This window comes from Lepidothrix coronata, unplaced genomic scaffold, assembly GCF_001604755.1.
Source record: "Lepidothrix coronata isolate B3197 unplaced genomic scaffold, Lepidothrix_coronata-1.0 Scaffold128, whole genome shotgun sequence".
In the NCBI taxonomy this organism is placed as follows: domain Eukaryota; kingdom Metazoa; phylum Chordata; class Aves; order Passeriformes; family Pipridae; genus Lepidothrix; species Lepidothrix coronata.
The window spans coordinates 8,076-19,543 of record NW_016690308.1 but is presented as its reverse complement, the minus strand read 5'-3'; the positions used below and the strand labels follow the sequence as shown (position 1 = coordinate 19,543).

The window sequence follows — 11,468 nt, the reverse complement described above, 5'->3', positions numbered from 1 at the left end:
TCACTGTAGTACGGATCAAAATCCTCCAGGGGTTCCCCAATGAGCTCTGATGGAATGTCCCCATAAAGGGATGGTAGCTTTTTGCAGATTTTCAAATCAAGCTGGGGAGTAAGTTGTTCTTCTTCAACTCCTTGGTACTTATTCTTCTCTTTTTCTTTGTCTGGTTGCTTTTTTTTCTCAGCAATTCTTTGCTCAATTGCTGCCAAGGACTCAGGGGTGAAACGTCGAAAGCTGTTAGTTTCTGATGGCCAACACCAGCGATCCATTTTTCTTTCTGAAGGTTTGTTTCCAGTGCTAGAGGCAATTTCAGAAAAAAAGCTATGAACAATTAGAAAATAACAGAAATAATACACAGTTTTAAACTACTATCTATTAGATAAAGTATTTCTTGTATGAAACCCTGCATGAAAATAGAATGGAGTAGAATAGGAATGGACTATTTCAGTTGAAAGGGACCCGCAACAACCATCCAGTGCAACCGACTGAGTAATTCAGGCCTGTGGGGTAATGGATAGGGTTAAAAATTAAAAGAGAATAAGAATTACAGAGAAGAGTCAGCTGCTGCTTCCTGAATGGAGCATGGTCACAATGCCCCACAATAGTTCCCCAAAACAGCGATAAGCACCTGTTATGTGGGATGAAACGGAGAAGGGAGTAACATGAAGGCACTACAGCCTCCCTCCATAAAGATCCCGCAGGAAGGGAAACATGGTGACACTTTGTAGTTCAAGGACCAGTGTCATATCTGCCCACCGAGGAAGACAGATGCCAAGGATGGCTACCCAATTAAGTATTTATGACTAGATTCACTCAAATTCCACCTAAACTTAAAGAAATAGTATAAAACAAAGTTGGAAATGGAGAATGGTTGGAGGAAGATTTCCATCAATACTGCTGGATAATATGCTCCCTAATATATTGGTAGATTGTTTTGTATTAGACTTTGTGTTTGTGCTTGCTTTATAGCACTGTTAGATTGTTTTTAATGTGTTTTTGCAAGTAGACACTATCACTGACGACCTATGAATCTTATTAACCTGCCACGATTTGTATTAAAAAGAGTGTTCTTCTGTGAACTGTTAGGGTGAGCCCTTTATAAGTGCTGACAGTTTGCCAGCGGCGGAACAACACTCGGAAGGCCCACTGAGGGGCCTTCCCCGATAAAGGCAATTGATCTTGAGAATCTTGTGAATCTTGTTTGGTGAAGTCCCCTTGTGGGATATCTGACAGACTGATCAGATATACATGGTTTCATTTTCCCTGGGTCACTAAGAGTCAAATGAACCCCTGTGGGTCAAGAAAATCTCCCCTCTCTAATGGTTGGGCGAATTGCCTCCTGCCTTTCATGTGACAAGGCCTATGTTAAAGCCTGCTAATAAGGGCACTCAGTGTCCAAGTGTGAACCCAAATGCTACATCCAAGTGCCTCTTGAGCACTGACAGGCTTGGGGCATTGATCACCCCTCTAGAAAGCCTGTTAGAGGGTTCAACCCCCTCTTGATAAAGAAATGCTTCCTAATGTTCCATCTAAACCCCCTACAGTGCAACTTTGTACCATTCTCACACATGCTGTCACTGAATACCAGGAAGAGAAGCTCAGCACCTCCCTCTCCACTTCCCCTCCTCAGGAAACTGTAGAGAGTGTTGAGGTCACCCCTTGGCCTCCTCCAAACTAGACAAGTCCAAAGCCCTCAGCCCCTCCTCACAGGACATTCCTTCCAGCCCTCCCACCAGTTTATTTGCCCTCCTCTGGGTGCATTCATGGACCTTCACATCCTTCCTAAATTGTGGGGCCCAGAATCGCACGCTGTGCCCCATGTGAGGCCACCCCTGTGTTTGCTCTGTTTGATGCACCCAGGATATAAGGCAAAACCAACTAGAAGCTCATTCATTTAAAAGAAAGAGTAATGTAAAACAAACCCAACAAAGATCAACACCTGATTCTGGATCTACCCTGTGTAATTCAGGTTACAGAAGTGATACTTTTTCCTTTCCAGCTAGGAAGTGACAAAATCACATCTCTATCAGAACTCTGACAGCCATCAAGTTGTTTTTCTCTGTAGATGCTTAAAGTATCAACAGACTTGCACCTCAGTTACTGTCTCTCTGTACTTCCTGAGAACAGATTTTAGTTCTGCATCTCCCACCCCTGTTGCTTATATGTGATCACAGAATAGTGGAATTGGAAAGGTCCCCGAGGCTCATCAGATCCTTCCCCTCCACAAAGCAAGGCCAACATAGAATTTGGCTGAAGGCTTTCTGCAGTTGCATTTTGAGAACATTCAAGGGGAATTTACTGTAACTGTTCAGTTACTAATGTCTGAATTTATCACACTATTGTAGATGACAGCAATTTATGCGAAAGATGGAAAAAAAATTGACTCACTACAGGACAGGATGACTTGTCCTTTGTGACTGATTACTCCAAATTAATAAACGCTTTGGTCACCACCGAGTCTTTAAAATATTGCATTTTTGATTGCTGAGGTCCAGCTGTGCTACTTCTGTTTTGTGAGCTCATATGTGGACCATGTAAGAGAATCAATACCCTCCTGTAATTACAGGACTCTTCTTCAGAAGCTGATAAATTCCTTTAAAAAGAATATACAAGCAAGAATGATTGTGCAACCATTTTATTTGGGTTTATGGGACTTGGGTGGTTTTTCTTTTCCTCCTCTGGGACTTTACAAGTGAGTTCAGATCTGATCAGAAACCACAGCTCAGAGATTAGAATTTGCCATGGTAACAAAATGGAACCAAAGAACTGGTATGTTGCCAAACCACCCAGACCCATTTCCAGTTGAAAGCTCAAAAGATAAAGTGAAAATCAAGATGCTTTTTCTTTTTTTTTTTTTTTAACTTTTATTTAATTCTAATATGATCAATTTGCTCTTCAAAGCAATTTTAAGGACAACAGAGAGACTGAGCTTTTAGGGAACTACTTTGACTGTAATGAATGAAGCAAAGGAAAAAGTTTTAGCAAATACAAACATTGTTTTAGTATTAAGGATTTGGGAGATGAATTTTTGAAAAAAAAGTGAATATTGAATCTGACAAAAGCAGTGATCAAGAGCAAAAAAACCTTCAGCAACAGTGATCAGAAGTCATAATTGGCCAAGCATTCATGGACAAAGTGAGAGGATTTCTTCAACAGACCTGTACCAGCCACATACTAGTGCTCATATAGAACAACAAACTTTTTGGCCTTTCAACAGCTGCCAAGTATTTACAGATTATGACTTGGGTTAGGAAAGAGGAAGCTAAGAATATGTGACTGAAAAAAATCCTTGTGATACAGGTGGCTAAATCGTTTTAAAAAGACAGAGTGACTACTCAGAATTCCTGAAGCTCAGCTGAACTCAGCCACCTCGTCATAGGCTGCTGAATCAGCTGAATTTTTAAGTCAAGACACTGAGGTAAAGTGTTACCTGAGGAATTCCACAGAGACTGATCAAATTTACTGAACAAATGACGTGCAAAGCAATAGAAAGGGGTGAACAACAAGTCATTAAATGAAGCAGACACTGGGCACTACTAAAGTACAATTTGCTATTAAAATTTCTTAAGATAAAAGCTGGGGTTTAGGATAATTTTCTAGAATAGCAAAGTAATGCCAAAAACTGAATCTGTTAATACAATGTTTCAGAGACACAATTTACAAGATGCTTCCTGGGGCAATGACTTATCACTAGAGGTGATAAGTTACACATTTAGACTTTTGGATTGAAAAACAAAATACAAATTCAAGCCTTATACACAACTCCTTGATTTGGTTCCATTTATACAAATTTCAAAACTCCTTTCAGCTCCCTAAAAGCACAAAGAGTTCCTTTTAAGTGTGGCAAGGTAGCAGCAACCAAACTATTGACCATTAGATCTCCAACAGTCCATAAAAGTGGAATTTAAACTCATAGAACTGCACAGTAAAACACAAGCAAAGTCAGTAAGGGACATTTTGAGGAGTTTCTCGAGATAGGAAAACTAGAAGAAACACAAACATAAAAATGCCCTTATTTATGTTTCAATCTAGTTTTAGCATGTATTATAACCACTTGTGAGCCCCAATTTATTTCTATCCATTCCCTTCTCAAGAGCCACCCACCGAATATTTTCTGGATCTGAAAAAAACCAGAGTAAACTAACTGCTTAGTTTGGTGTTAGGATGCATTTAGTGGATTCTTCCACATGGGAACAAAGATGTGTTCGTCTCTTCATCTGGAATAAGAAAAAATGAGAAAACAGCTCAGAGCAACACCTTAGGAAACAGGACAGGAATTCTCTCTTTTCTGTGCTGTACAATACCTTGCCAAAAGCTACAGCTATCACCTACTCAGTTTTCATAAAGACTAAATACTTCTGCTCTCTGATCACAATTTTCTTTATTTAAATCTCAATAGTTATCAGCAGATCTAAGAGATTTTAGTCCTTTATAAAATCAAACTTGGATATTCTAAAGGACTACTGCTGTTTCAAATATTCATGTCCGTTTCTTCCAACTAGCACTTTGTCCTTCATTCTCTACTTCACACTTGCTCCCTCAAACCAAGAAAAACTTTGTGTTTGGATTGTTTGGATAAATATTTACCACTGGACTGTTCTGGGGGTTCTTTTGGGGGGGCTGTTGTTTGGTTTGGTTTTTTAACAAATGTAATATACAAAGTTATTCAAAATATCCAAATAATAACATGCAATATAATACAATATGCTATAATATAATCACTCATTACTTCCAAAATCTGAAATGTATGCAACAGGCTGCACTGTGCACTCCTTAAATATTCTGAAAAAAATCACCCACCAGCATTTTTGTAAGAAAAACATTCCAGACTTGTGTATGTAAAGGAAATTCACTATGTCAGGATGAGTATATCTAAGATTAAACAGTGCTACAGCTGATTTAAGGAATGCCATGCATAAGCTGAAACAATAAAACAAGACAAAAGGCAGTCAGTAATTAATATGAAAAATATATCAATATTTAGTAAAATGTTTTCCTGGTACATGGATGTTATAGGAAGAGCTATATATTTACAGCAATATAGTGATTCTACATTAAAGGCACATTTTCTTATGCAGCTGCTCCCTGTACCTCAAATAAACAACATCTAAGACTTAAAAACCTATATCTACATGTTTTTATACGTATAGACACACAATTGTACAAACACATCCTTGAATATTTTGGTCAAATTCACATAAATTAAGAAAATAGGCAATTTAGATTTCACAGAGTATAAAAATATTTAGCAAAACCAAAATACTTACAACATTCTCTTCAAAATAAAAAACCTTCACACTGCTTTCTGAAGCTAATGTTGTCTGGCTTTTATCTCCAAAGAGGCAGAAAGTCTTTGTTTTCTCACCTTCACCATTCTGTTCCCAGGAGCATCCTTGCTCCCTGGCCATCTCCCATGCAGAAAGTTTTCTTATGTACTGCAATGCCTGGGGGAGGGATGGAGGGAGGAGCTTGGTTACATTTCTGACAGCAGTAAATGAAATTCTGTGATCTCACTGACAACACAGTACAAAAGGGAAAAGTGCTTGGGTGATACTTTGGAAAAATAATCACCTAAATATGAATCCATTATTTTCTTTCTGCTGAAATTATAGTTACATTTATTAAAAGCAAAGAGGGATTTTAGTTCAGTTGGAAATACATGTGTAAAATATAAGAAAGCAAAAGGTTTCCTGTTTCACCTTTCATTCTGAGGTTTTAACCAGATGAATTTTCAGGCATACATTAAATACTGGCACCAAATTTACCTTGTAGCAAAAGCTTTTGGTTAGAAATTAGAATTACATACTATTCATTTTTATTCCATCTTTTCTATTTTTCACTATTCCCAGCCTATTGTGTATGTTCATTATACCTTTTACAGACAAAATCTGAAAGTCAAATATACTATCTCTTATATACAAGATCAGAGCCCAAAATACAAATAAGTATCACACTATAAAACCCCACAACATTTATCCTTGGATCTGCTAGCAACAGGTATTGGAAAGTAACACAAACACATTAATGGCAAGCCCTGGTGCTAATTGCAGTTATCGCTCTTAGTTACATCAACAGAATCCATTACTCTCTAATTTTTTTTTCTTCTTTATTGAGGGGGATATGAAACTTTCCTGACAATAAAGGAGTTACTCTGGGTTTTGCTGGAAGAATTCTACTGAAGGAATTATGCTGTCCTTGAAAGCCAGGCCACCCTAATGCAGGCAAACACACGAACAGTGATCAAACACTTTGCTTGATAGGTACCACCAGGGAAGGAAAAGACTAAAAGTGGCTTTGAAAGAAATAAAACCCTAAGTGTTCTGTGAGGCAAGCAAAAATAAGACATTTTAAGTTGCAGTGTAAGTTATTTTTCCAGAAAACAAGAGTATGTTCTTGAGATCAGTTCAATTAAGAGTATCATCAACTTACATATCTATAAATCTAATCCTGAAATTTGCATACTGACCTAATTCTATAGCCTATCCACATATTATTCACACAAGCACTGGAAGTTTGAGTAAGAAAGTATCTTACAGAGAAAAAACACACATTCATCAAAAGTTCAATGGAAAACTAAAACTCATTTTACTTACAGGCTGAAAACTTCCAGTAACTTCAATCATAACAGTTGAAAAGAAAATTGCCCAAGCCTGAGAAAGACATTTCATATTTTCAAGGAATGGATGCTGCAAAACAAAGTCATGCTATCCACAACTAAATCATGTCATCCACTCATGAAGAATTCTATTGAATTTCATATAAATATCTTTCTGAGTGTTTTAATTTAGGTCAGGAGTCTCACAGAGACACATCATGACTGCTAATTACAGAGTTTATTGCACCTTCTGGTTATGGTTCAGTGTTCATTAGCCAGCACTGACCACAAGTGAGTCTGAGACAAACACAGTGATGACAATGATCCTCCATTAAAACCACCAAATTCAAATCACCGTTCACAGAGAAAATCACACAAAACACAGGAGGAACCGTTTACATGTTATAAACCTGAACAACTGATTCCATGACAGACAGGTTTTCTCAAAAGAAAATCATAAAGACTTACAGATGAATGAGAGTTTAACGCTCGGTGGGTGTTCAAGTTGAAGTTAAAACCTGTCAAATGTGGACCAAAAAAATGGAACAAGTATTTAACAGGACAGACAATTAAGTACCAAAACAACTTGTGAACACTTCTGGCCTTCTCAAAAACTCAAAAATATTAGTGTCACATCACTTTAAGCCTTTGTTGTTGCATCTCCACCTGGCTATACATATATATATGAACACGTATGTACACAGGGAATTCATAACATATTTGCATGGGGCAATAATTCTTTATAACACAGATCTGGAGCACTGTAACAGTTGTTAACTCTGATGCTTCCAGCTCAAAAATGATATTTCTCACAAATTTATGTCATGAAGGAACTTCACTGCTCCACAATAAAATTTCATATTCTTTGGTAATTCAAGCATTTGCATTGGATACACTCGCCATGAAAATTATTTGCGGAGATTTCTGTTGACTGCAGCTGCAAATTCAGAGAATTTGCAATCCTCCTTCCTATCCCTAACCAAAACTGGCATACAGGGAATGCCATTCCCGCAATTTGGGAAACACTATAACCTCTGGCAGATCCCATTAAGAGTGATTTCTAAGTAATGCACACGCATTTATTCCAATACAACCTCAAAGGCATCCTTCATGGGCTGAATTAATTCAATTGCTGGCCAGAAGCTTTGGGATTCTCCTTAATTTCCAGGCTGACTAATTGCAAGACCTAGATGAGATTCCAGGAATATCTTACAAAATATCATAACCCTGGAACAAGAGTAATAAGGACACCAGGCAAAAAAAAAAAAAAAAGAAAAACGAGAAAAGGAGTGGGGAAATCCATCTTCTTTGTTACACTTGGAACACAGAATAACTAAATATTACATACACAATAAAACCAAAAAGAACACACAGAGAAACTGATATCATGCAAAATATCTAAAGGCATGAGTCTGTCACAGAAAAAAATGAGGGGCTTTGGCAAATAAATATCTGTGAGATAAATAAAAGGTGCACATCGGACTGTCTTAGCAAATAATTTAAGTGTGTAAAGTACATGGTGTATTTGTCCAAACACTAATTTGCATGTTTGACATTTCCTCTTTTTTCATGCTCCACAATGAAATAAGAAAGGGCACAGGCATGAAATTTGGTATTTGGTAAATAGCTAATTGACTTTACAGAACAACAGGAAATAGCTTTTATGGGAAGTACACAGTAAATGCATTGTTACACAAAGTAGCTCTCTGCCTAATGATCTAATGTACACTGAAGAAGTCTGAAAATTATGTCAGTGCCTGAAATTCAAGTTATTCCCTCTGTTCCTTCTTAGTGTTTGGAAAAACAGTATTAGAATTCTTGAAGCTTTTTCATTTCTCAAGAGTAAGATGCTAAAAGCAAAATATTGCTCCTACAATCTCTGAAAGATTTTCAGCGTTTCTTGCAGTCTTGCTAAGAGAGTTTATGAGATCTCACCTTTTATTGCATGGCTCCCAACATAACACAACAATGAAATGACTAATGTAAGAGCCCTAGCCACTTGGTTTCAAACCTATTTGTTGCTGTAGCTCCCTGTAAAGTTAAAGTCTAAACTTCAACATGTCAAGAATGCAACTTACAAAAACTGTGTAATACCAAACAGCTTTACAAATTAAAAACCAACAAAAAACCCCACAGAATCACAGAATGGTTTTGGGCAGGAAGAGACTTCAAAGATCACCTAGTGCCAACCCTCCTGCCTGTTCCACTAGACCAGGTTCCTTGGAGTCCCACCCAACCTGGCCTTGAATATTTCCAGGGATTGGGCATCCAGAGCTTTCCTGGGCAACCTGTGTCAGAGCCTCACAGGGAAGAATTTCTTCCTAATATCTAATCTAAACCTTCCCTCTGTCAGTTTGAAACCATTCCCCCTTGTCATCACTTGTCCTGTCACTACACAGCACTACTTGTAATTAGTCCCTCTCCATCTTTCCTGTCGGCTCCCTTCAGGCACTGGAAGGCCACAATCAGGTCTCTGCTGTGAGTGCACATCGATGGCTCATGTCCAGCCTCTCACCCACCAGCACCCCCAAGTCCTTCTCCAGAGGGCTGCTCTCGATCCATTCATCCCTCAGCCTGGATTGATACCAGGCATTGCCCTGTCCCAGGTGCAGCACCTTGCACTTGGTTTTGTTAAACCTCATGAGGTTCACATGGGCCCACTTCTAGAGCTTATCCAGGTCCCTCTGGATGGCATTCCATCCTTTTGGAGTATCAAGTGCACCAGTCAGCTTGGTGTCATCTGCAAATCTACTGAGGGTGCACTTGATTCCTTTGTCTGTGTCATTGATGAAGATATATGTAGGGATAGATACAATTTTGGAACAATTTGTGACGGAAAGTTAGAAAGTCATTTTTTTCTAGGAAGGCTTTCTGCCTAAATGGTAATTCTTTCTCCAAGGCAATTTCAATGCTTTTCCCCCCTGCATAGCAAGAGAAGTTCTGAGCCTTTCTTTCTGATACGTGAGAGGAGATAGTCCAGACATACACAGAGGCCTTGGGAAGGCAGAGGAGAAACAGAGAGAATAAAAGGGGCCCTAAGGGGGCAGGAACTCACCTTTTTTCCCCTGGAGGCCTGATGCACTGCATCGTAAAAATGTGGTACTTGTATCGGAAATAAACCTTTTTTTTAATCCTTCCACTGCCTTGGAATTCTTGGGAAGAATACATGAGTACGTTCACTTTACATTTTTGATGTAGAATTGGCAGTTCCCCAGAGTAACCCTGCAGTGGTTGCAGAGGAGATCAAGGACTGGGGGGGCCATGTCACCGGCCCCCTGTGTCATGAGACATCTTCAGCCTCTGTAGCTGCCTTTTTCACCACGGTGTCTCTTCTGGTAGCCTGGCTCGCTGTGAGGTCTGTGATGGGGGCGGGTCAGGTGGGATGGGTTCTGCTGACCGGATTTGGAGCCCTGGACCAGGAGATTGTGTCTTTGTGGGGCCAAGTAGCAGCCCGGGAGCAGCAAATCGATTCCTGGAGCGTTCGCGACGCTTGGAACATGCAGCGTTAGAGGCTTTTGGCCAGCAGGGTCGGGAGCTGGAGCTTTTGGTGTCCCGCACCGCTGGCACGCGGCCAATGGAACAGGGTGCAGGTACAGTCTTGCCTACCTGAGCTTTTGCCTTTATGGATCCCTCTGGGGGTCCAGGGAGGTGGGATGGAAGTATTTTGATGAAGTCTTTGGTCTCTGAATTTGACTGTAGGCCTAGGCCAGCAGACATTGGCCTAGTACAAGCCCGACCCCTGATGACACCACTTTTGCTCAGTGTGGCGGTGTGGACTGCAAAGGCGTGTTCCCCAGAGGCTTTGAAACAGTCAGGACGGAGATGGGGCCTTTGTGTATGGGAAGTTTTGCTCCCCCCTCCTTCCCCTGCAGTTGTTCAGAGCTGTCTCTCCTGGTGGGGACTGGTGTGGGGGCCCTGGCTCTGCTGGGCTGCTGTGGGGCCCATCCTTGGGCCACAGGGGTTGGCGGCCCCAGCCCCACTTGCCAGGCTTCTGATACTGAGAAGGACTGTCTAGTTTGTTTTGTTTCTCTGGTGTGTGTTGGCCCCTTTGATGGATCTGTTTTGAGTGCTACTCGGGCAAAGATGATTATCTGCGAGTGTTCCATTTTGGTCAAAGAGGGGATAAGTGGCAGCCCTCAGCTGTCAGGGCAGGAAGATAAAAACACCTTGGCCATGTCTGCCTGCTCAAAACTCATATAGTGTTTGGGAGGCAGCTGTTACATATGACCTTGTGGACACAGCCCACCATTTGCTTCTTGGCAGGTGCCTGCCTTAACCCACTCCCCTCTGCTTCTGTCAAGGAAGTGGTGGTCTGTGACTTTTTTCTAAAGTTTTTGCAATCAATTTAATACCCCTGGGCAGAAGTGTGCAAGTGTGACACCTCATTCACCGAAGATTGACCACATTTTAAACTACACTAAATGCTGCCATCTAATGGTACCTGATCACTGAACAAAAGCTGTCAGCTCAGTCCAGCTCTCAAAGAACAAAATAAAGAGTTTCACCTCACAAGCATCACTCCGCATGAAACAACACAAGCTGGACAGGAGCAGGTCTCAAGCAGAGCCACCAAATATCTCGGCATCCCTCTGCCCAGTGTGGCAGCTCCCAAGGGCAAATTCCTGAGTTATGCTAAGAGGTCCCATTTCCTGGGATGGTGACTCCACCAGTTCCCTGGGGAGCTGATGCTCATCCATAATAAAGTCCATTCAAACCATACTGTATCTCGACTCTTAAACTCTTAGCTTTCCTGTGCCTTTATTTGCCCTGAAATTATTTTAGATTTAACAATATCTGTCATATTTAATAGTATTTAACACAGGAATGACAGTAAAAACTGACTAATTACCTTATTGTTCCTGCTCTTCTTGGCCTC

General features: G+C 40.3%; 2 protein-coding genes across 2 annotated transcripts in view; both read right to left on the bottom strand.

Annotated features, from left to right (window-relative positions):
• The window catches only part of LOC108502991 (sodium channel protein type 5 subunit alpha-like), a 47,204-nt gene extending 36,585 nt beyond the window's left edge, over window positions 1-10,619 (bottom strand). The window contains 4 exon segments of the mRNA XM_017826503.1: window positions 5-294; window positions 4,102-4,214; window positions 5,363-5,441; window positions 10,199-10,619. Of these exon segments, the coding sequence (XP_017681992.1) occupies window positions 5-266 (262 nt within the window). The 5' untranslated portion in view covers window positions 267-294; window positions 4,102-4,214; window positions 5,363-5,441; window positions 10,199-10,619.
• Window positions 9,256-11,468, bottom strand: part of LOC108502990 (sodium channel protein type 5 subunit alpha-like) — a gene marked incomplete at its 5' end in the record, with an annotated part of 6,233 nt that continues 4,020 nt past the window's right edge. Inside the window, one exon of the mRNA XM_017826502.1 lies at window positions 9,256-9,368. Coding sequence (XP_017681991.1) covers window positions 9,256-9,368 — 113 coding nt within the window. The remainder of the gene's footprint in view (window positions 9,369-11,468) is intronic.